Genomic DNA, 24,567 nt, shown 5'->3' with positions numbered 1-24,567 from the left:
ACACACATATTGGTTGAAGGAACTGAGTGTTACAAATGCAATAAGCCATATATGATGTCTTTGATTTTAGTTGTGGAATTATTTGACAACAGAAGAATCTAAATCTGTAAAATAGGATCATAAAGATGACAAACGGCAAATGGATTGTCTCTGTACAACAGTTTTACAATACTTTATCAGATGTTTTTTTTTCTAAATTTCAAATGTTAAAAAGGAAAGATCTGTAAGGGTGGGTGTCCTTCTATATCTAATGAAATCAGTGTATATGTAGTTTTCACTGTTGGATACACAAGTTCCATGAACATAATTGTGGAAAACTTTTTGAGGCCCTGGTAAAATATATTTGAAGATTAACTTGTTTGAAAGTCATTGGCAATAAGCTGTGACCATTCATTAATAAGAAGGTATCTGAATATATCAACTATGAGGACCTCAACAAGTGATGGGTGAAGTACAGCAACCATATCATCCCTTGTTACAACTTTGTGGTTTACCTTTCATCTTCTTAGTTTTTTACAATCAGTACCTTGGCCATACCTCACAACCTGTACCTGACCATACCTCACAACCTGTACCTGACCATACCTCACAACCTGTACCTGACCATACCTCACAACCTGTACCTGACCATACCTCACAACCTGTACCTGACCATATCTCACAACCTGTACAGGACCATATCTCACAATCTGATCCTTGGCCATACCTCACAATCTGATCCTTGGCCATACCTCACAACCTGTACCTGACCATACCTCACAACCTGTACCTGACCATACCTCACAACCTGTACCGGACCATATCTCACAACCTGTACCTGACCATACCTCACAACCTGTACCGGACCATATCTCACAACCTGTACCTGACCATACCTCACAACCTGTACCTGACCATATCTCACAACCTGTACAGGACCATACCTCACAACCTGTACAGGACCATATCTCACAATCTGATCCTTGGCCATACCTCACAATCTGATCCTTGGCCATACCTCACAACCTGTACCTGACCATACCTCACAACCTGTACCGGACCATATCTCACAACCTGTACCTGACCATACCTCACAACATGTACAGGACCATACCTCACAACCTGTACCTGACCATATCTCACAACCTGTACCTGACCATACCTCACAACCTGTACCGGACCATATCTCACAACCTGTACCTGACCATACCTCACAACCTGTACCTGACCATACCTCACAACCTGTACCTGACCATACCTCACAAGCTGTACCGGACCATATCTCACAACCTGTACCTGACCATACCTCACAACCTGTACCGGACCATACCTCACAACCTGTACCTGACCATACCTCACAACCTGTACCTGACCATACCTCACAACCTGTACCTGACCATACCTCACAACCTGTACCTGACCATACCTCACAACCTGTACCTGACCATACCTCACAACCTGTACCTGACCATACCTCACAACCTGTACCGGACCATACCTCACAACCTGTACCTGACCATACCTCACAACCTGTACCTGACCATACCTCACAACCTGTACCTGACCATACCTCACAACCTGTACCTGACCATACCTCACAACCTGTACCTGACCATACCTCACAATCTGTACCTGACCATACCTCACAACCTGTACCGGACCATATCTCACAACCTGTACCGGACCATATCTTACAACCTGTACCTGACCATATCTCACAACCTGTACCTGACCATACCTCACAACCTGTACCTGACCATACCTCACAACCTGTACCGGACCATATCTCACAACCTGTACCTGACCATACCTCACAACCTGTACCTGACCATATCTCACAACCTGTACCTGACCATATCTCACAACCTGTACCTGACCATACCTCACAACCTGTACCTGACCATACCTCACAACCTGTACCGGACCATACCTCACAACCTGTACCGGACCATACCTCACAATCTGTACCTGACCATACCTCACAACCTGTACCGGACCATACCTCACAACCTGTACCTGACCATACCTCACAACCTGTACCTGACCATATCTCACAACCTGTACCTGACCATATCTCACAACCTGTACCTGACCATACCTCACAACCTGTACCTGACCATACCTCACAACCTGTACCTGACCATACCTCACAACCTGTACCTGACCATATCTAACAACCTGTACCTGACCATACCTCACAACCTGTACCTGACCATATCTCACAACCTGTACCTGACCATACCTCACAACCTGTACCTGACCATATCTCACAACCTGTACCGGACCATATCTCACAACCTGTACCGGACCATACCTCACAACCTGTACCGGACCATACCTCACAACCTGTACCGGACCATACCTCACAATCTGTACCTGACCATACCTCACAACCTGTACCTGACCATACCTCACAACCTGTACCTGACCATATCTCACAACCTGTACCTGACCATACCTCACAACCTGTACCTGACCATATCTCACAACCTGTACCTGACCATACCTCACAACCTGTACCGGACCATACCTCACAACCTGTACCGGACCATATCTCACAACCTGTACCTGACCATACCTCACAACCTGTACCGGACCATACCTCACAACCTGTACCTGACCATACCTCACAACCTGTATCTGACCATACCTCACAACCTGTACCGGACCATACCTCACAACCTGTACCTGACCATACCTCACAACCTGTACCTGACCATACCTCACAACCTGTACCTGACCATACCTCACAACCTGTACCTGACCATATCTCACAACCTGTACCTGACCATATCTCACAACCTGTACCTGACCATATCTCACAACCTGTCCTGTAGCCATAACTCACAATCTGTATCTTGTCCATACCTCACAACCTGTACCTGACCATACCTCACAACCTGTACCTTGGCTATACCTCACAATCTGATCCTTGGCCATACCTCACAATCTGTATCTGGGCCATACCTCACAACCTGTACCTGACCATACCTTTCAACCTGTACCTGACCAAACCTCACAACCTGTACCTTGGCTATATCACACAATCTGTACCTACCTTGTCCATACCTCACAACCAGTACCTTGGTCATACCTCACAACCTGTACCTGACCATACCTCACAACCTATACCTGACCATACCTCACAAACTGTACCTTGGCCATATCTCACAATCTGTACCTCACCATACCTCACAACCTGTACCTGACCAAACCTCACAACCTGTACCTGACCATACCTCACAACCTGTACCTGACCATACCTCACAACCTGTACCTGACCATATCTCACAACCTGTCCCTTAGCCATAACTCACAATCTGTATCTTGTCCATACCTCACAACCTGTACCAGACCATACCTCACAACCTGTACCTGACCATACCTCACAACCTGTACCTGACCATACCTCACAACCTGTACCTTGGCCATACCTCACAATCTGATCCTTGGCCATACCTCACAACCTGTACCTGACCATACCTCACAACCTGTACCAGACCATACCTCTCAACCTGTACCTGACCATACCTCACAACCTGTACCTTGGCCATACCTCACAATCTGTACCATGTCCATACCTCACAACCTGTACCTTGGTCTTATTCTCATAATCTGTACCTGGGCCCTACCTTACAACCTGTACCTCGGCCATACCTCACAATCAGTACTTTGGCCATACCTCAAAAACAGGCGTTCGCTTCATGACACTCTTGTAAGCTGTATCTTTAAGTCTAAGAAACAGAAGTTTTGTTGTAGTTTCGGTATTGTGATACCTTTATCATTTTCATCATTATCAGTAATTGTTTCCCTCAAAACTGGGAATTCTTGGAATAAAATACTGAGTACATGCAGCCTTTCAATGTTGCTAGTGTTCTGCAAAAAAACATTATGGGCCTTTCGTTACTCAGTAACTGTTCAAAATACAAAAGAAAATTGCCACACATGTTACCAGAGACAAACACACATGTCCAACAAGGCTCATTACTTTGGGTTTAATTACTGTAAAATTTTTGTGGCATTTACTTGTTTTAGTTTATACATTTTACATAATATATATACAATGGAACATTTTCTTGCCAAACGTTCCTGCATACTTTGAGTACTTTGATTTTGAATTGTAAAAATCAAAGAAAATGCTAATAAATCATTCCATTAAATAAACCTTTAAAGAACAGCTACCTCAAAAAATGCATGATCACCTTAATGAATTTGGTCAAGGTTTGTTGATTAACAAACATGTACAGCAAGCGTCAAATAAGTATGTGTAAAAGCTGAAGACCACAAAAGCCGCTTGAATTAGTCACTGCTTTAGTTACAGTTAAAACATCAATGCGTTGAAGCCTCATATATGCTCTGCCATTTAGATTTGAGGTTCAGCTGATGGAGTTCATTTTCAGTTAACCTTTCAATCAGCCAATCACAGACCTCCTTTAACTTAGTTGTAAACAGCGGTGGACAGAAGTTTAGGCAATATTTCTTTATTGTTTGGTAGATTATTTCAAAATTGCTTGCAAGTCGTAATAGCTCAGTAGAGCAGACAACTGAAGAACAATTGAAACCAGTGCTTTGAATGTTTGAACCACACAATGTAAGAACCATACAATGTTTGAACCACACAATGTTTGAACCACACAATGTAAGAACCACACAATGTTTGAACCACACAATGTAAGAACCACACAATTTATGAACCACACAATATTTGAACCACACATTGTAAGAACCACACAATTTATGAACCGCACGATGTAAGAACCACACATTGCAAGAACCACACAATGTTTGAACCATACAATGTAAGAACCACACAATTTATGAACCACACAATGTTTGAACCACACAATGTGTGAACCAAACAATGTAAGAACCACACAATTTATGAACCACACAATGTTTGAACCACACAATGTAAGAACCACACAATGTAAGAACCACACAATGTTTGAACCACACAATGTAAGAACCACACAATGTTTGAACCACACAATGTAAGAACCACACAATGTAAGAACCACACAATGTTTGAACCACACAATGTTTGAACCACACAATGTTTGAACCACACAATGTTTGAACCACACAATGTAAGAACCACACAATGTTTGAACCACACAATGTTTGAACCACACAATGTAAGAACCACACAATGTTTGAACCACACAATGTTTGAACCACACAATGTAAGAACCACACAATGTTTGAACCACACAATGTTTGAACCACACAATGTAAGAACCACACAATGTTTGAACCACACAATGTAAGAACCACACAATGTAAGAACCACACAATGTAAGAACCATACAATGTTTGAACCACACAATGTAAGAACCACTCAATGTTTGAGCCACACAATGTAAGAACCACACAATTTATGAACCACACAATATTTGAACCACACATTGTAAGAACCACACAATTTATGAACCGCACGATGTAAGAACCACACATTGCAAGAACCACACAATGTTTGAACCATACAATGTAAGAACCACACAATTTATGAACCACACAATGTTTGAACCACACAATTTATGAACCACACAATGTAAGAACCACACAATTTATGAACCACACAATGTTTGAACCACACAATGTAAGAACCACACAATGTTTGAACCACACAATGTAAGAACCACAGAATGTAAAAACCACACAATTTATGAACCACACAATATTTGAACCACACAATGTTTGAACCACTCAATGTTTGAACCACAGAATGTAAGAACCACACAATTTATGAACCACACAATGTAAGAACCACACAATGTAAGAACCACACAATGTTTGAACCACGCTTTCCCTCGTTCTGTTGTCAATCATGCTGTATTTGAAAATCAATCATTTAAATGACACTTATGTCAATTTGTGTATAAATGCAAAATGTTCCACTTTAAAAAAGAAATTAACACTAAATGAACAAGAGACTTTCAGTTGTACATATCCGGTTACTAACAGTTTTCATAAGCTGTATTACAGATAGCAATTTTGGAAATCCCAATCATTTACTATGTATATATAAATAGATTGCTGTCAGATCTTTACTGTAAGCAAGTTTGAAGGTCAGGGCGAGGAATCATGTGACTTCAACAGGGTTCTTACATGAGTAGAAGCAGAAAATAGCATAGTCTTTTATAGGCTAAGAAATATTTTCATATATTTTCTGTCTAAACAATTATCTAGAAATTAATGTCATTTACTTTTATGTTTACATCAGTTTTGACCCGTGGTGACCCATGTGAAAACCCTTTTGAATTCACATGATTACTATTATATTGATACTTTAATCATGCTGCAATAGAGAAGTGGCCTTTAACTTATAATTACCTGCTGCAAAAACTGATAGTTCATGATTGCGACCTAACTATTTGCATAATATCACACTTAAGTCATGCACATCTTTGAAATTTGTTGATTAAAAAAATGTGTATATTTCTCAATTCATGCAATCATTGCTTATTTGTATACCATATATTATATAGTTCTTATATTTTACAAATATGTAAACTAATAACCAGCTGTCTGTGAAAAAATACAGCCAAGAGAGCTAGTAGCAGACAATTCAGATTCTACAAACACTATAATCTTCAGTGGTGACAGACCTAATGCCATAGGTATCCACAGAGCCACTGTTGTCTGATACCTGCTATTCTTGTAACTCTTGTTAGTGGGACAGCACTGAGCTCTCTTCTAGTCTATATAATTGTTTACTCAATAATTATAAACATATATTGGTAAAAGAAACATAGGATGTTTACAAGATGCCAGTTTTCATTGAAAGGTTGAGTGTTACAGAGTGGATTTATTATAACATGGGAGAAATTGCTGTGCTTATTGATGTGTCTTGATGTGCTGTGCTTAATTCGATAAAGAGCCATTAATGTTGTGATAAGAAGAATGTTATTAAATGAAAGAGGAAATTAATTTGGAATGGTACAAGTGAAGGATAATTTTGGTGTAGCTGATATGTATTTAATCATTATGATTATAAATACAGTGTATTAAGCAACAAGTAATGCTATATTTACTAGAGTAATGCAAGTTCCATGGTGCACAGAATTTGTGTTTTGTTAAAACAATGTAATGATGATATTTATTTTTCTCAGGAAGATTTTAAAATTTATCATTTTGGCATATTCAACTACAGCTCCTTCAAACAGTTTAATCATGCACTGTAAGTTTTCTCATCAACATTATCATAGTTGTTAGTGTCATCATTGGTATCATCATCATCATGATGATCTTCATCATCATCATCATCATCATCATCATCATCATCATCATCATCCATCATCATCATCTTGCAAGGCAGTAAATGTATTTCTGCCAAACAAATTATGTCTAGAAGGTAGAATGATATTCAATTAACCCTTTTCTTAGAAAAGTTAGTAATTTGTTGAAGGATTTATACTTCAAACCTATTACCGAGAAAATTATTTGAAGATTTTTACATTTCTGTGTTTTAATTACTTATACCGCTGTAACCCGCAAAAAGTTATTTGATAATTTTGTTTTCAATTAGGGAAACCCTTGAATGAATCCTCAGTTTTTTAAACCAAATCTTGTGTCTTATATATGGTTTTATTAGTCTTAAAGCATATTGAGAAGTGACTGTTTTATAAATATTTAAAAATAGCTATAGCCTTTCAGAAACATTTTGGCACTGGCTTAAAAATGTTTTAAAGTGTTAAATGATATGTTGGGAAAAAATACCTGAATTGTGTGGTATAATGTCTGTGAATATATTTAAAGGCCAATTAGTTGAAGTCAAAGTATATTTTATGAAAATAAATATGTGACTTAATTCAACTCAGAAATAAGTTAAAGAAATAACCTAAAGGAACACATCTAATTTTCTATCCATTAAGACATAATATTTATTATGGTTCCATTTTTAGTCACATAAATCACTTTCTTTCCTACATGGAAATATTGTAAAAAAGATATTGGAAAAAATAATTTATTGAAGAAAATCCATTAACTGATAATTGGCCATTTCTGTCTTTGAAAGAAAACATCTATGGCTTGTACATGCACTTTAAGTCTAAAGCCAGAGATTTAAACAAAAATCCTTTCATTCTAAACATTTCATGTTTAATTTAGAAATGGACTTTTAAGACTTTTTTAGAAGTTTTCTAATGATTTATGATGTAAATATAAGATTCTATGGGTTAAAATGTGTTAAAAACATTATATTAAATATTATTCATTTTTAATAACAACATAATTTATTATTCAAATAAGTCATTGTTTTATATTATTTATTTTTTTCCATTAAATATATATAGGAAAAGCTGATGATCTATCTATTCATTTATTATGAAAATTTAAGGTTTGCACTTTAGTTAAGAAAATATTTATTCCGTTTTAAGTGAAATTATGCTGAAATGTTGACAGTATAAATAAAATAGTGAAATGTTACTAAACCTTTACATAATAAAGCCTTCAATAATTTGGTTTGTACTTAAAATATTCAAATAAGCAATTAGCAAGTGAAGCACACTAGTAAATGTTTATTTTATGATCAATACATTTTTATTGAAATTTAGATTCAATGTTTAAAAATGAATTAAACAAGTAATAAATTTTAACATTTCCAAATTTACAAATTGGATAAGGGAGAGTCATTGTTTACTTTTAATTAGTAGTTCATGTGGTCACATTTTAGTCTCATGAGCATTTCAAATATTTAGCCAAACATTAAATTGTTTGTTTCTGATATCACTGTCAAAAAATAGTGTAGGTAGTTTGGACGTTTGATCTGTGGAAACCTTATTGCGGGAAAGGTCTCAAAACTTTTAAATTTGTTATTTAGGGAAACTCCTAATACAACTTTGATTATCATAAATTGATTGAACACTTTGACCCCCTCTGCAAGACAAAGTGACACTTGCCCACCCCCATGCATGATCCTGCGACATTTGCCCACCCACCTGCATGATCTAATGTGACACTTGCCCACCCACCATCATGACCTTGTGTGACACTTGCCCACCCACCCTGCATGATCTAATGTGACACTTGCCCTCCCACCCTGCATGATCTTGTGACACTTTCCCACCCACCCTGCATGATCTTGTGACACTTGCCCACCCACCCTGCATGATCTTGTGATACTTGCCCACCCATGCTGCATGATCTAATGTGACACTTGCCCTCCCACCCTGCATGATCTTGTGACACTTACCCACTCACCCTGCATGCTCTTGTGACACTTGCCCACTCACTCTGCATGATCTTGTGAAACTTGCCCACCCACCCTGCATGATCTAATGTGACACTTCCCCTCCCACCCTGCATGATCTTGTGACACTTGCCCACCCACCCTGCATGATCTAATTTGACAGTTGCCCTCCCACCCTGCATGGTCTTGTGACACTTGCCCACACACCCTGCATGATCTTGTGACACTTGCCCACCCATCTGATGTGCATGACCTTGTGGCACTTGCCCACCCACCCTGCATGACCTTGTGGCACTTGCCAACCCACCCTGCATGATCTTGTGATGCTTGCCATGACCTTGTGACACATGCTCTCCCACCCTGCATAATCTTGTGACACTTGCCCTCCCACCCTGCATGATCTTGTGACACTTGCCCACCCACCCTGCATGATCTTGTGACACTTACCCACCCACCCTGCATGACCTAATGTTACACTTGCCCAATCACCCTACATGACCTTGTGACACTTGCCCACCTACCCCTGCATGACCTTGTGACACTTGCCCACCCACATGCAAGATCTTGTGACACTTGCCCACCCACACTGCATGATCTTTTGACACTTGCCCACCCACCCTGCATGATATTGTGACACTTGCCCACCCACATGCAAGATCTTGTGACACTTGCCCACCCACCCTGCATGATCTTGTGACACTTGCCCACCCACCCTGCATGATCTTGTGACACTTGCCCACCCACCCTGCATGATCTTTTGACACTTGCCCACCCACCCTGCATGATCTTGTGACACTTGCCCACCCACCCTGCATGATCTTGTGATGCTTGCCATGACCTTGTGATACTTGCCCACCCATTCTGCATGATCTTTTGACAATTGTCCACCCACCCTGCATTATCTTGTGACACTTGCCCACCCACCTTGCATGATCTTTTGACACTTGCCCACCCACCCTGCATGATCTTTTGACACTTGCCCACCCACCCTGCATGATCTTGTGACACTTGCCCACCCACCCTGCATGATCTTGTGACACTTGTCCTCCCACCCTGCATGATCTTGTGACACTTGCCCACCCACCCTGCATGATCTTTTGACACTTGCTCACCCACCCTGCATGATCTTGTGATACTTGTCCACCCACCCTGCATGATCTTGTGACACTTGCCCTACCCCCGGCAATGGGGATGACCTTTCATTAAAGTGTTAAAGGGAAATATCCCTGATGATTAGGTATTCCTTTTATGTCTAATGAAAACAGTATACAGTAATATGGTTTTTACTGTTAAAATCACAATGTCCATGTAATGACTTGTGGCAGTCACTTTGTGGGGCTTTAATGAAATTCCTTATTGATATCAACCTGTTAATTACATTTGTCCATTGATCAATAAAAGAAATCTTGTTAAAGCAATGCACACACTTGAAAGTAAGTGAAAAGTCTATGAGGATGTCCTTATATCTTATAACAATTTAAAGCAGTATAAATTGTGTTGGTATGGAAAATCTCTGTACAACCTGTTGCCATGAATATTACAACTAATTCCCAGGATTACTGGCATGTAAACAATGCTTCCGTTTATTTCTTTATTGATCTGATGACATTTAATTGTTCCTGATTATTTTACCACTGAAAAAAAATGATTAAACACGTTTCTATTAGTTAATGTGTCATAGTTGTTGGGCATTATTCTTGTAAGAATGAAAAGAATACCAACTGGAGAAAGCAACACTCACAATAATTGCAGCATTTTAGATCATAAGCAGGGAAAAAATTAAAATAAATCACATTTCAAAAGGAATGGAAGGTGGCCTCGATATTGAGTCCTACATAGAAATAGAGTTACCAAATGTTAAACACTTAAGAGTAATCTAATTTTTTGTACCAAGATATTTAACAATGTTATGAATCATTCTTAGTAGAAAACTGTGAAGGTTGTGTGTTTTAAAGAGACCTCTGCCTATGATGAGAGGCAGACACCTTATTATTAGACCACTCCACATGAACAGCTTGAACCCATAACCTCTATGGTGAGAGGCAGACACCTTATTATTAGACCACTCCACATGTAGGGCTTGAACCCACAACCTCTATAGTGAGAGGCTGACACCTTATCATAAGACCACTCCACATGTACAGCTTGAACCCACAACCTTTGTGGTGAGAAGCAGACACCTTATCATTAGACCTCTCCACATGTACAGCTTGAACCCACAACCTCTGTGGTGAGAGGCTGACACCTTATCATTAGACCACTCCACATGTACAGCTTGAACCCACAACCTCTATGGTGAGAGGCTGACACCTTATCATTAGACCACTCCACATGTACAGCTTGAACCCGCAACCTCTTTGGTGAGAGGCTGACACCTTATCATTAGACCACTCCACATGTACAGCTTGAACCCACAACCTCTATGGTGAGAGGCTGACACCTTATCATTAGACCACTCCACATGTACAGCTTGAACCCACAACCTTTATGGTGAGAGGCTGACACCTTATCATTAGACCACTCCACATGTACAGCTTGAACCCACAACCTCTATGGTGAGAGGCTGACACCTTATCATTAGACCACTCCACATGTACAGCTTGAACCCGCAACCTCTATGGTGAGAGGCTGACACCTTATCATTAGACCACTCCACATGTACAGCTTGAACCCACAACCTCTATGGTGAGAGGCTGACACCTTATCATTAGACCACTCCACATGTACAGCTTGAACCCGCAACCTCTATGGTGAGAGGCTGACACCTTATCATTAGACCACTCCACGTGTTGGGCTTGAACCCACAACCTCTATGGTAAGAGGCAAACATCTTATCATAAGACCTCTCCACATGTATGGCTTGAACCCACAACCTCTGTGGTGAGAGGCTGACACCTTATAATGAGACTACTCTACATGTAGGGCTTGAACCCACAACCTCTATGGTGAGGCAAACATCTTATCATTAGACCTCAAGGTGTGTGACAGAGACAGCAGGAACACATTTCATAGATGGTAGAGAAGTTTTGTGATAGACTTTTAAGTCCAACGTTAACTTGCAAGTGTTCTCAACCTCTACATTACCCATTCTTACAGAGTGTACCTTCAATGTGTTACATAGATCACATCACAGGCAGATCATCATACAAAGCATGGTGATCATAAATACTTAGCTAAGTACGAAAATATTCTCCCTTATTTTATGTCATCTTCATGTATCTGGAATTTGATAATAATATAAAAGGATTCAATCACAGTATCCTCTAAAAGGTGATACATTTCAGAGAACTAAAAATTAGTTAATAGCCATTGTGCAAAAATACCTCCTGACAATTAGTCTGACATTTAAATGGAACCAAACTTCCCTCATATGACTTTTTCTAACTCCGTTAGTCTAATTTGCTTATTCGATTAAGTAATTTTGACCTAGATACAGAACAATTTAATGGAAAGCAATGTTACTGTAACAGAATGTTAGCTGGAAAAGTATGTTGCAGCATAACCTGCTAACATTTGAGAAGATTAAAGGTACTATGATGCAGTAAAATTCCATGAACTTGTTTGTGTTTTTGAACAGTGATAGCCTTTTAATAATATAAATATGATATAAATAAATTAGGGATGGCAACGAGTACCCGAGTACTCGAGTACTCGATCGAACGTCCGAGTACTCGAGTACCAAATCACTACTCGAGTACTCGGAAAAAAATCAAAAAATCTTTAAAAATCACCAAATACATGATTTACAGACAAAATATCAGATCTGGTTAGTTGCCAAAGGAAAATTTACGGTCCCTCTAATCCCCGCTGTGTATACAATTGACCTCAATCAATTAGTTGACAGTTGTTGTGATAGTTGCAAACTGTCAACAAAGGACCCCTATTTCAAATTAGCACTGATGTCAATTAGCGAAGTTTTGATAGCGGTACTTTCACCTACACAATTTTATTGTTAACCAATTAGAGACCTTTCACCCAACACAATGGACGCTAACGAGCGAAAGAGTATCGACCGTTACGAGAATTGATTTCTTAATAGGCATATTTTAACTATTTTTGCAATGATTATCACAATTGATTGGTTGATATTTTAAATCAGGAATGATGAATATTTATGAGGTAAACAACAATTACACAGTACGAAAAACTATCATTTAAAAAAAAAAAATTGTAGAGTAAACAACTAAAAAATTGAACTTCATATTGAATTTCGTTCACTTTTTTATGTATGCTATTAATTTTCGTTCGTTCGTAATTCTGATTGTTGTTCATTTCTGCTGTGCATACTTGTATAAAATGAAACGAATAAAACAAATTAAAAGCCTGAAACAACATTTGTTTTCTTTTCATATCATCATGAAAGTTTACTTTGAAGGTGAAAATGACCAATAATATGACCAACGCACAATATACGCCATTAACGATACATGTATACACAATCTTGTCTTCGCGAACACATATTCAATTCTTCCGAGTAATTGAGTACGCGAGTACTCGATCGAACGAACATCCGAGTACTCGAGTATTAATTTTACTACTCGTTGCCATCCCTAAAATAAATATTCATATAAGTATGAAGCATAGATATGATCTAGTTAAATATTATGATAACAATTAAGACAGAAGATGATTGGGGAGTATAGCAGATCCAAGGGTTGTGGTTGGGGAGTATAGCAGATCCAGGGGTTGGGGTTGGGGGAGTATAGCTGATCCAGGGATTGGGTTGAGGGAGTATAGGAGATCCAGGGGTTGGGATGGGTGAGTAGAGCAGATCCAGGGGTTGGAGTTGGGGAGTATAGCAGATACAGGGGTTGGGGTTGGGGGAGTATAGCAGATACAGGGGTTGGGGTTGGGGGAGTATAGCAGATACAGGGGTTGGGGTTGGGGGAGTATAGCAGATACAGGGGTTGGGGTTGGGGAGTATAGCAGATACAGGGGTTGGGGTTGGGGGAGTATAGCAGATACAGGGGTTGGGGTTGGGGGAGTATAGCAGATACAGGGGTTGGAGTTGGGGAGTATAGCAGATACAGGGGTTGGGGTTGGGGGAGTATAGCAGATCCAGGGGTTGGGGTTGGGGAGTATAGCAGATCCAGGGGTTGGGGTTGGGGAGTATAGCAGATCCAGGGGTTGGTGTTGGGGAGTATAGCAGATCCAGGGGTTGGAGTTGGGGAGTAGAGCAGATACAGGGGTTGGGGTTGGGGAGTATAGAAGATCCAGGGGTTGGAGTTGGGGAGTAGAGCAGATCCAGGGGTTGGAGTTGGGGAGGATAGCAGATACAGGGGTTGGGTTGGGGAGTATAGAAGATCCAGGGGTTGGGGTTGGGGAGTATAGCAGATCCAGGGGTTGTGGTTGGGGAGTATAGCAGATACAGGGGTTGGAGTTGGGGAGTATAGAAGATCCAGGGGTTGGAGTTGGGGAGTATAGCAGATCCAGGGGTTGGGGTGGGGGAGTATAGCAGATACAGGGGTTGGGGTTGGGGAGTATAGAAGATCCAGGGGTTGGGATTGGGGAGTATAGCAGATCCAGGGGTTGTGGTTGGGGAGTATAGCAGATCCAGGGGTTAGGTTTGGGGAGTGTAGCAGATCCAGGGGTTAATGTGTGCGAGTAAAGCAGATCAAGGGGTTGAGGTGGGGGAGTATAGCAGATCCAGGGGTTGGGGCTGGGGGAGTATAGCAGATACAGGGGTTGGTGTTGGGGAGTAAAGCAGATACAGGGGTTGGGGTTGGGGAATATAGCAGATCTCCAAGGGTTGTGGTTGGGGAGTATAGCAGATCCAGGGGTTGGGGTTGGGGGAGTATAGCTGATCCAGGGATTTGGTTGAGGGAGTATAGATGATCCATGAGTTGAGGTGGGGGAGTATAGCAGATCCAGGGGTTGGGGCTGGGGGAGTATAGCAGATACAGGGGTTGGTGTTGGGGAGTAAAGCAGATACAGGGGTTGGGGTTGGGGAATATAGCAGATCTCCAAGGGTTGTAGTTGGGGAGTATAGCAGATCCAGGGGTTGGGGTTGGGGGAGTATAGCTGATCCAGGGATTTGGTTGAGGGAGTATAGATGATCCATGAGTTGGAGTTGGGGAGTATAGCAGATACAGGGGTTGGGGTTTGGGATTACAGAAGATACAGGGGTTGGGGTTGGGGAGTAGAGCAGATCCAGGGGTTGGAGTTGTGGAGGATAGCAAATCCAGGGGTTGGGGTTGGGGGGTAAAGCAGATCCAGGGGTTGTGGTTGGGGAGTATAGCAGATCCAGGGGTTAGGTTTGGGGAGTGTAGCAGATCCAGGGGTTAAGGTGTGGGAGTATAGCAGATCCAGGGGTTGAGGTGGGGGAGTATAGCAGATCCAGGGGTTGGGGTTGGAGGAGGATAGCAGATCCAGGGGTTGGGGTTGGGGAGCATAGCAGATACAGGGGTTGGGGTTGGGGAATATAGCAGATCCAAGGGTTGTGGTTGGGGAGTATAGCAGATACAGGGGTTGGGGTTGGGGAGTATAGCAGATCCAGGGGTTGGGGTTGGGGAGTATAGCAGATCCAGGGGTTGGTGTTAGGGAGTATAGCAGATCCAGGGGTTGGGGTTGGGGAGTATAGCAGATACAGGGGTTGGTGTTGGGGAGTATAGCAGATACAGGGGTTGGGGTTGGGGAGTATAGCAGATCCAGGGGTTGGGGTTGGGAAGTATAGCAGATACAGGGGTTGAGGTGGGGGAGTATAGCAGATCCAGGGGTTGGGGTTGGTGAGTATAGCAGATACAGGGGTTGGGGTTGGGGAATATAGCAGATCCAAGGGTTGTGGTTGGGGAGTATAGCAGATACAGGGGTTGGTGTTGGGGGAGTATAGCTGATCCAGGGATTGGGTTGAGGGAGTAGAGCAGATCCAGGGGTTGGAGTTGGAGGAGTATAGTAGATCCAGGGGTTGGGGTGGGTGAGTATAGCAGATCCAGTGGTTGGGGTTGGAGGAGTATAGCAGATAAAGGGGTTGGGTGGAGAATACCAAATCCAAGGGTTGCAACCCCAATGTGAAATCCTGGATTTATTCCATTTACATTTATATTCATCAGTGTGCAGAATATGGTTATTTCATTGTTGGTCTTTCAGTTATGGAATAAACATGTTCAAAGATTATATTGGAAACAAAATTAATTTGAGTAGGATCAACTGTAATCTTTTCTAAAACCACTTGATTCACATTGGAACTGACCTAGGTGTTGAGGTGATAACTTGTTTGAAGTCAATCTGATGGATTTATGATTTATCGCTTAATTAAACAGTTTCAAAAGGCCAAAATGGATGAGGATTATTTTTAGCACCTTTACTAGTAAACCAGTTAACCTACCTAGAAAACCTATCTAGTAAACCTACCTAGTAAACCAGTTAACCTACCTAGTAAACCTACCTAGAAAACCAGTAAACCTACCTAGTAAACCAGTAAACCTACTTAGTAAACAAGTAAACCTACCTAGTAAACCAGTTTACCTACCTAGTAAACCAGTAAACCTACTTAGTAAACAAGTAAACCTACCTAGTAAACCTACCTAGTAAACAAGTTAACCTACCTAGAAATCCTACCTAGTAAACCTACCTAGAAAACCAGTAAACCTACCTAGTAAACCAATAAACCTACCTAGTAAACAAGTAAACCTACCTAGTAAACCAGTAAACCTACCTAGTAAACCAATACACCTACCTAGTAAACAAGTTTACCTACCTAGTAAACCAGTAAACCTACCTAGTAAACCAATAAAGCTTACTAGTAAACCAGTAAACCTACCTAGAAAACCTACCTAGTAAACCAGTAAAGCTAACTAATAAACAAGTAAAGCTTACTAGTAAACCAGTTAACCTACTTAGAAAACCAGTAAACCTACCTAGTAGACCAGTTTATCTACCTAGAAAACCTGTAAACCTACCTAGAAAACAAGTAATTGTACCAAGTAAACCTACTTAGTAAACCAGTAAATGTACCTAGTAAACTTACCTAGTAAACCAGTAAACCTACCTAGTAAACCATTTAACCTACCTTGTTAAATAGTAAACCTACCTTGTATACCTACCTAGAAAACCAGTAAAGCTACTTAGTAAACTAGTAAATCTACCTAGTAAATCTACCTAGTAAACCTACCTAGTAAATCTACCTAGTAAACCTACCTAGTTAATGCGTAAACCTACCTAGTAAACCTACCTAGTAAACCTAACTAGTAAACCTACCTAGTAAACCTAACTAGTAAACCTACCTAGAAAACCTTCCCAGTTAACCTACCCATTAAAACTACCTAGTAAACCAGTAAACCTACCTTTAAAAGTTAACCAGTAAACCTACCTAGAAAACCAGTAAATCTACCTATTAAACCAGTAAACCTAACTAGTAAACCAATCAACCTACCTAGTAAACCTACCTAGTAAACCAGTAAACCTACCTAGTAAACCTACCTTGAAAACCAGTAAAACTACCTAGTAAACCTACCTAGTCCTACCCAGTCAACCTACCTAGTAAACCTACCTAGTAAACCTACCTTGAAAACCAGTAAACCTACCTAGAAAACCTATCTTGAAAACCAGTAAACCTACCTAGTAAACCTACCTAGTAAACCTACCTTGAAAACCAGTAAACCTATTTTGTAAGCCGGTAAACTTTTCTGGTAAACCAGTTAACTATCTAGTAAACTGGTGAACTTACCTAGTAAACCAGTAATCCTACCTGTCTTCAAGCGAATCAGACTGGTCTCTGACAGTGAGGGATGACATAATACCCATATATCATTAAACAAACTCTTAAAATAAAATAATTAACTGCAATTGTTTTGCTAAAATGTTCCACCTTTTAGATGTTCATTCACTGAATGGTGGTATGGTAATTTGGTCATGTAATCATGCCCTGTTGAATTTAAAGTGTTTTTGTGCATAAACTGCAAAAATAATTATCCGAGAACCTTTTTTCCATGAGCTGTAAATAGAAAATTGACAGCTAGGTCATCAGATTTAACATCATCAGTGAGGGGTGTCCAATGGGTAGGGGTAGAAAACACTCTTTCCAAAAAAAACAGGTATTAGAAAATTAAAAAATACACTAAAACCCCTCTAATCAGACCACCTATGGGACATTGAGAATATGGTCTTAATAGGCGGGTGGTCTCATTACTGAGTTGGTGCTGATAAGGTTTGTGAATGGTCAAGTGGTGGAATTCATTAGATTTCCACTGTGTACATGTAAATGTTCATAAATGTAAAACGTGAAAATAAATATAAAGTTATATAATTTATTAATTTGCATCATAAATTGCTTAAAGAATAGCATGTATTAAAACAACACAGTTTCAATGTCTTGTAATTATATTTTCACAGTAAGTGGTGGGATATAGATTTTTAATGTACTAATAAAACTTCGAAACAGGCATAAAAGCAAAAGAAAATGTGTTTAAGTCAGTATAAGATCATATATAATTTCACTCTTGATCAAAGAAAAACTATAATTAAATCATGGCTTGCCACTTATGAAATATGTATTTCTATGACACTCGTGAAATAAAATACGATCTTACACTGCAATCAACAAATACCCTCTATTTCACAAAGCACTGATTGAAATATTTGTGGCCCTCATTGTTGAATTATCTTTTATTAATAATTGAACACAGATGATTACAAATGACTTTTAAATACAACAATATATACAAATATGTTTTATCAGGGCCTTTAACAAGGTGTCATGGAATCTATTTATTTAACAGTGAAAACTGTTTTGTTCATGCTGACTGCTTTGAAATACCGAGTTTAATCACTGAAATAACAAGATGCCGTTTTTTTCATTGCATGCTTAGCAGTAAAAATATCAACTTTTAAAACCTACTTATAAAGTCAATTGTAGATACTTTCTTTTAATCATAATTGAGTACATCACTTTTAAAACAGAAAGTTATATGTAAAAATAGTATTTTTATATTGAAAAGATATATTTTGGCTGTGCCACTCATGAAAATATCTTTTTCAATGACATTTGTGAAATAAAATATGATCTTACCCTGAAATCAACAAATATCCTCATTATATTTACTGTTTTCATGAGATGTAGAACAAATGGGGTATCGTTCATTAAGATGCGGCTTTTGATCCTTGTGCCATTAAACAAGATCCTGGTACAATATAATACATCTAAACATTTTCTGCTAGATTCATCTCTGTGTTTTCCATGGCATCATTTAATTAAAACGTTATTACCTTGCAATCCCTGACTTATTTCTGCATTAAACACTGACAATTTCTAATGCTGGAAAATTCTGAAAATTGAAGAAATGAATTTGCTGTAATTTGATCATAAGCTGGTATGAAGAAAGATTGGTTTTAATGCACCGTAATGTGCAATATTACACAAATTGCATGCTTGTTTTTGAACATATAGATCAGGAGATGTGACTTTATTCTTCTTTCCTAAATTTATGAAGACTTTAAATTAATCCTGTTAATGAGGAACTGTGTTTCTTTCTTGGAGACTAATATTAACTGTTGTTTGCAACTTAGACTTAGCAATACATGCTCCATCTGTGACAGTTAAACAAAGACTATTGCAATGCCATTTTAAACTAAAGTTACAGTCTGTATGTACTGCTTAAACAGCAGCTTCGGGCAATCAGTTTCAACTCTTCAAAGAATTTTGTTTGTTACCACACTGTTCTTGGAGCATATTTTAAAAAAAACAAACAATTTAACTGGCAAGTTGAAACGCACCAATGTGTACATGTATTGATGCTTTGTGAGGAAATGAGTCGCACCAATGTGTACATGTATTGATGCTTTGTGAGGAAATGAGTCCCGCCTCTTCAGAAGTATGCTCAACATTATACAACAAATGATAAGCCAAATATGTGATGGCAGCAGGGGTGTTTAATAGATCTGTGAAGTCAATAGACAGGCCATAGATGTTGCACCTCTATAATCGTGGGGTGGTCTTGGGCCAGAATCAGTGAATGCTTCAAAAATTGAAATGATATGTTTACTTGAAAACTGTAGAATGTAATTATCATGTAGCTTAAATCACTCTTTGCAAAGAAAGAAACTGTACATGAAAAAACACTTCACTTATTGCCAATATTTTAGGCCTCTCAGACCACACTAAATTGATGTTGCAATTTCTTTTCCTAAGCAACTGCTATTTATCACATAAAAAAGGCCAAAAAGGCGTCCTTGTGAAGCCATGTTGAATAAAAAAAAGTTATGTTTCATTTTCTCTGCTCACTTTCTTAAGAGTGAAACAGGTAACAAATACTATGTGGGGTTTTCCCTTGAAAGAGACACACTCACATATTTTATGTTAGCAAGAAATTTCTCTGAATGTTTTTTCTCGGCCGAAACAACAATTTAATTTTTGTGGATTGAAGGAAATGATTCAGTTTCCTAATATATTGGTTAATCATAAGCCACAACACAGGAGATTTCTCAAACAGTTTTCTTCTGAGTTAATCTTAAACAATTTGTGAATTAGTCAGTAAATCTGCGATTGCTCGAGGATGCAATTTGGGCCCCAGTTAAATCCTCGAGTTTCCATTTAGTCCATTATGAAATGTCCTACAATATATTTTCAAAGTTTGAAGTCATCCTACTGATTGTTTACTTCCATCATACTTTCTAAAGCTGTCATAACAAAATGTAATAGAAAAAAAAACAATAAATAGAGAATGCATAGCAAAGTTTATTATTTTTTTACCGAAAACACCTTTTTTAAACAAGCCACATTAAAATATGCCACTGTGCACATTATGGCATTAGTAAGATTGAAATTTTCCTAAATTAAGGGTGGATAATTGGCGCAACTTGTCTGTTTAACTGCTGAAAATACTCTCTTTTTGTTTTTATCAAATACTCTAGTAGTAAATTTGTATTTGAGTACTCGTTTCCATCCCTTATAATAAAATACAGCATCAATATGTCACATTGCAAATGAGACTAAAATATAGCCTGAATATATCACATTTGAAATGAGACTAAAATTATAGTCTAGATTTACAGCATTGGGAGACAAGATGGCAATTAGATCAACAGATGTCTCATGAATTTTACATTTACAGAAAGGAAATTGGAAATTATGGACTGGCCCAAGAAATGGAAAGAAAAAATCACAGTAAAACACGGTTATCTGTAACAGGCGGGTCGTTCGAGAACTTGCAATTGGTCGAGGCTTAGTCCCGACCATTGTTCCTTCTATTTTCATTAAAATTATACTGACGATGGATAGAAACCTAAATAAGTCAAGGACTTGAGCACAATTGCTGGTCCCAAACACAAAAATCATGCACAAAACACAAAACCTTAGAGTCATAATCTCAACCATCATCTTCCCCTCCTCCCCCCCCCCCCCCCCCCTCCCCCCTTTGTTGCAAGATTATACAAACAGTCCGCTAAGGGTTACAATTTGAAATTTGCACTCAATTAGCAAAGTTTTGATAGGGGTATATCTCCCGCATAATTCTATTGTTTAGCATTTTAAGATTTTTCACTTAATAATACACTCTGATGGGCAAATTTATAATGAACACTGATTGGTTAATGAGCGTATTTTTGCAGTGGTCACCACTATTGATTGGTGGATGTCTTTAATTGAGAATTATCCATATTAATGCTGTAAAAAAAAATAGTATGAAGAAATTCATTTTGAAATAATATTTCATTGAGTAGGTCAATAAATGTCTTAAAACAGACAGCCGACAGCCAATATGATTGTGTGAATGTAGCTGTCTAGTGTAGAGGTAATCTATAATGGTGGCACTTAACAAGCATGCTGAACCATCTGCAGGTGAAACATGAATCCCAAACAACTCTTAACAAGTTGCCAGTGGAGCCCCAGCGCAAGATGTGCATTTAGCATGAATGTTGCTGAGTTTATTATTGTTGAGTGTGGCTCATATGCTGATTTAATGACGTTATAATTTTTTTGATGTGTATGATTTTTTAATTATTTTGTAGTGTGACAAGTTTTTATAGTAAGTGAAATAAAAAGACAAACCACAAATTAAATGAATGAAATAACATTTTGTTTTCTTTAATTTTATCTTTCTAATGTTGTTCATAAGTTGAAACTTATTGAAGGAAGAAAAACATGAATGGAAATGTTCAATATAACAATTACCCACATACAGGGTACATGAACATGTCTCTTCCGAAAACAAGTTCAAGTTAGCTCAAGTACTTGATAGAAAGATAATTGGAGTACTCTAGTACCGGTTTTACTACACGTGATCATACCTAGTAATCTTGGCTCATATGAAATGTGATATTGATGCTGTATTTTAGTCTCTGATTGGCAATGTGATATATTCATGCTGTTTTTTAGTCTCAGTCACATTGTGATATTTTGATGCTGTATCTTAGTCTCACTCAGGGTGAGATATATTGATGCAGTATCTATCTTAGTCTCACTCAGGATTAGATATATTGATGCAGTATTTAAGTTTCAGTCACAATGTGATATATTGATGCTGTATCTTAGTCTCACTCAAGGTGAGATATATTGATGCAGTATCTTAGTCTCACTCAAGGTGAGATATATTGATGCAGTATCTTAGTCTCACTCACGATTAGATATATTGATGTAGTATTTAAGTTTCAGTCACAATGTGATATATTGATGCTGTATCTTAGTCTCAGTCACAATGAGATATATTGATGCTGTATTTAGTCTCTGACTGGCAATGTGATATATTCATGCTCCATTTTAGTCTCAGTTACATTGTGATATTTTGATGCAGTATTTAGTCTCTGACTGGCAATGTGATATATTCATGCTCCATTTTAGTCTCAGTTACATTGTGATATTTTGATGCTGTATTTAGTCTCTGACTGGCAATGTGATATATTCATGCTCCATTTTAGTCTCAGTTACATTGTGATATTTTGATGCAGTATTTTAGTCTCAGTCATAATGGTGATATGTTCATGCTGTATTTTAGTCTCAGTCACATTGTGATATATTGATGCAGTGTTTTAGTCTCAGTCACAATGTATTATATTGATGCAGTATTTTAGTCTCAGTCACAATGTGATATTTTGATGCAATGTTTTAGTCTCAGTCACAATGTGATATTTTGATGCAATATTTTAGTCTCAGTCACAATGTGATATATTGATGCTGTATTTTAATCTCATTGGAAATGCTTGATTTTTTTAAGTTGTGGTGAATAGTTAATTCATTTGATAATCTTAATTTTAAAGTTAACAATATCATAAGCATAAATCTGACAATATTTATGTTTGCCTTAATACTGTGAAATTCAAAAGCTATTAAAAAAAAAGTTGACTGACAGACAGGGTGATTACTATAGGGCACCCATAAAACAGGGAGTTCAAAGGAGTTTGATTGCTTTTAATTTCATTCATGCACTTTGAAAGAAGCACTCAATTTTGAAAACAATAATTGAGTCTCAAAGAAGGACCAATTAGCTTAACAATCTCTAATATAGGCATGAGTGTTGGGCATATAGATACAGCATATTAAATGATGTAGATGTTTTCAAACTTGATTGTTTTGATTCAGATTGTAACAGCTTTGAAATTTATCACTGATAATATTAAAGATTGAACTGATGGGTCTGAGATTTTCAGGAATGTTGATAACCATTAAATTCCAATACCTACTGTGCAAGTCTCTTGTAAATTCACCAAGTAATTACTTCAGTTACTTGAAACTAAATGATCCAGTGTTCTTTAACAAGGAAAAAGGAAAAAGGTCCTCCTGTTCATTATCCCAGAGGTAATAATTTCCAGTTGTTATCAAACCACAGGCAAATGGTCCTGTCTCTATTTCGTATGGCTGGAAGGTCCAGTGTTCATGAACATTTGGACAGGAAGATTCAGTGTTCATCAACATATAGGCTGCAAGGTATAGTGTTCATCAACATATAGGCTGCAAGGTATAGTGTTCATCAACATATAGGCTGCAAGGTATAGTGTTCATGAGCCCAGTGACTGAAAGATCCTTGTTCAATAATCCAAACATTGCAAGGTCCTTATATCTGTACAAACACACCAGCTTAAAGGTCCTGTGTTTATAAACACATATAAACACACCAGCTGAAGGGTCATGTGTTTAAAAACATACAAACTGAAAGGTTCTGTGTTTATTAACACACAGGCTGAAAGGTCAAATGTTTATTAAAAAAAACAGCAGCTGAAAGTTCCTATCTTTATAAACACACAGGCTGAAAGGAAGGTCCCTGCATGCTTACTAAAAACACCTGCTGAAAGGTCCAATGTTTGTAAATACACTGACTGAAAGGTCCCATGCTTTATATTAACTCTCAGACTGAAAGGTCCCCTGTTTATAAACACAGAAGCTGAAAGGTGCTGTGTTTATAAATACACAAGCTGAAAGGTGTTGCGTTTATAAAAACAAAAGCTGAAAGGTGCTGCGTTTATAAATACAC

The 24,567-nt window shown here is 38.6% G+C and overlaps 3 protein-coding genes across 5 annotated transcripts in view; 2 read left to right on the top strand and 1 right to left on the bottom strand.

Moving 5' to 3' along the window:
• The first annotated feature begins 1,077 nt into the window (after positions 1-1,077).
• On the top strand, positions 1,078-2,865 carry LOC128240993 (chaoptin-like). Its single transcript, XM_052957979.1, has one exon. It carries the CDS (start codon positions 1,078-1,080, stop codon positions 2,863-2,865), a length of 1,788 nt encoding a protein of 595 aa, XP_052813939.1.
• A 3,902-nt stretch (positions 2,866-6,767) lies between these two features.
• The window catches only part of LOC128241542 (dual specificity calcium/calmodulin-dependent 3',5'-cyclic nucleotide phosphodiesterase 1-like), a 370,992-nt gene continuing 353,192 nt past the window's right edge, over positions 6,768-24,567 (top strand). Inside the window, exon 1 of one of the 3 annotated variants that reach the window (XM_052958537.1) lies at positions 6,768-6,918. The gene's annotated coding sequence lies outside the window, so the exon portion shown is untranslated. Of the gene's footprint in view, positions 6,919-7,120; positions 7,160-24,567 lie in introns of those variants that run through there. The other 2 variants (XM_052958533.1, XM_052958535.1) reach the window with 2 other exon arrangements.
• LOC128240992 (mucin-2-like) lies at positions 13,784-17,902 on the bottom strand. The gene is made up of 3 exons (XM_052957978.1): positions 17,856-17,902; positions 15,282-16,184; positions 13,784-14,969 (listed from the first exon to the last, which is right to left on the bottom strand). Exons 1-3 carry the CDS (start codon positions 17,900-17,902, stop codon positions 13,784-13,786), a joined length of 2,136 nt encoding a protein of 711 aa, XP_052813938.1.

Source organism: Mya arenaria, chromosome 7, assembly GCF_026914265.1.
Source record: "Mya arenaria isolate MELC-2E11 chromosome 7, ASM2691426v1".
Lineage (NCBI taxonomy): Eukaryota > Metazoa > Mollusca > Bivalvia > Myida > Myidae > Mya > Mya arenaria.
This window is presented reverse-complemented; position numbering and strand designations above follow the sequence as displayed.

Excerpts from the sequence above, each read along its gene's own strand:
- LOC128240993 (XM_052957979.1), top strand. The coding sequence starts at position 1,078 with ATGTACAGGACCATACCTCACAACCTGTACCTGACCATATCTCACAAC.
- LOC128240992 (XM_052957978.1), bottom strand. The coding sequence starts at position 17,902 with ATGTCATCCCTCACTGTCAGAGACCAGTCTGATTCGCTTGAAGACAG. Across the intron at positions 16,185-17,855 it reads TCTGATTCGCTTGAAGACAG|GATTTCACATTGGGGTTGCA; the intron begins GTAGGATTACTG and ends GAATAAATCCAG. Across the intron at positions 14,970-15,281 it reads CCCCAACCCCTGTATCTTCT|CTATACTCCCCCAACCCCAA; the intron begins GTAATCCCAAAC and ends TCCCTGGATCAG.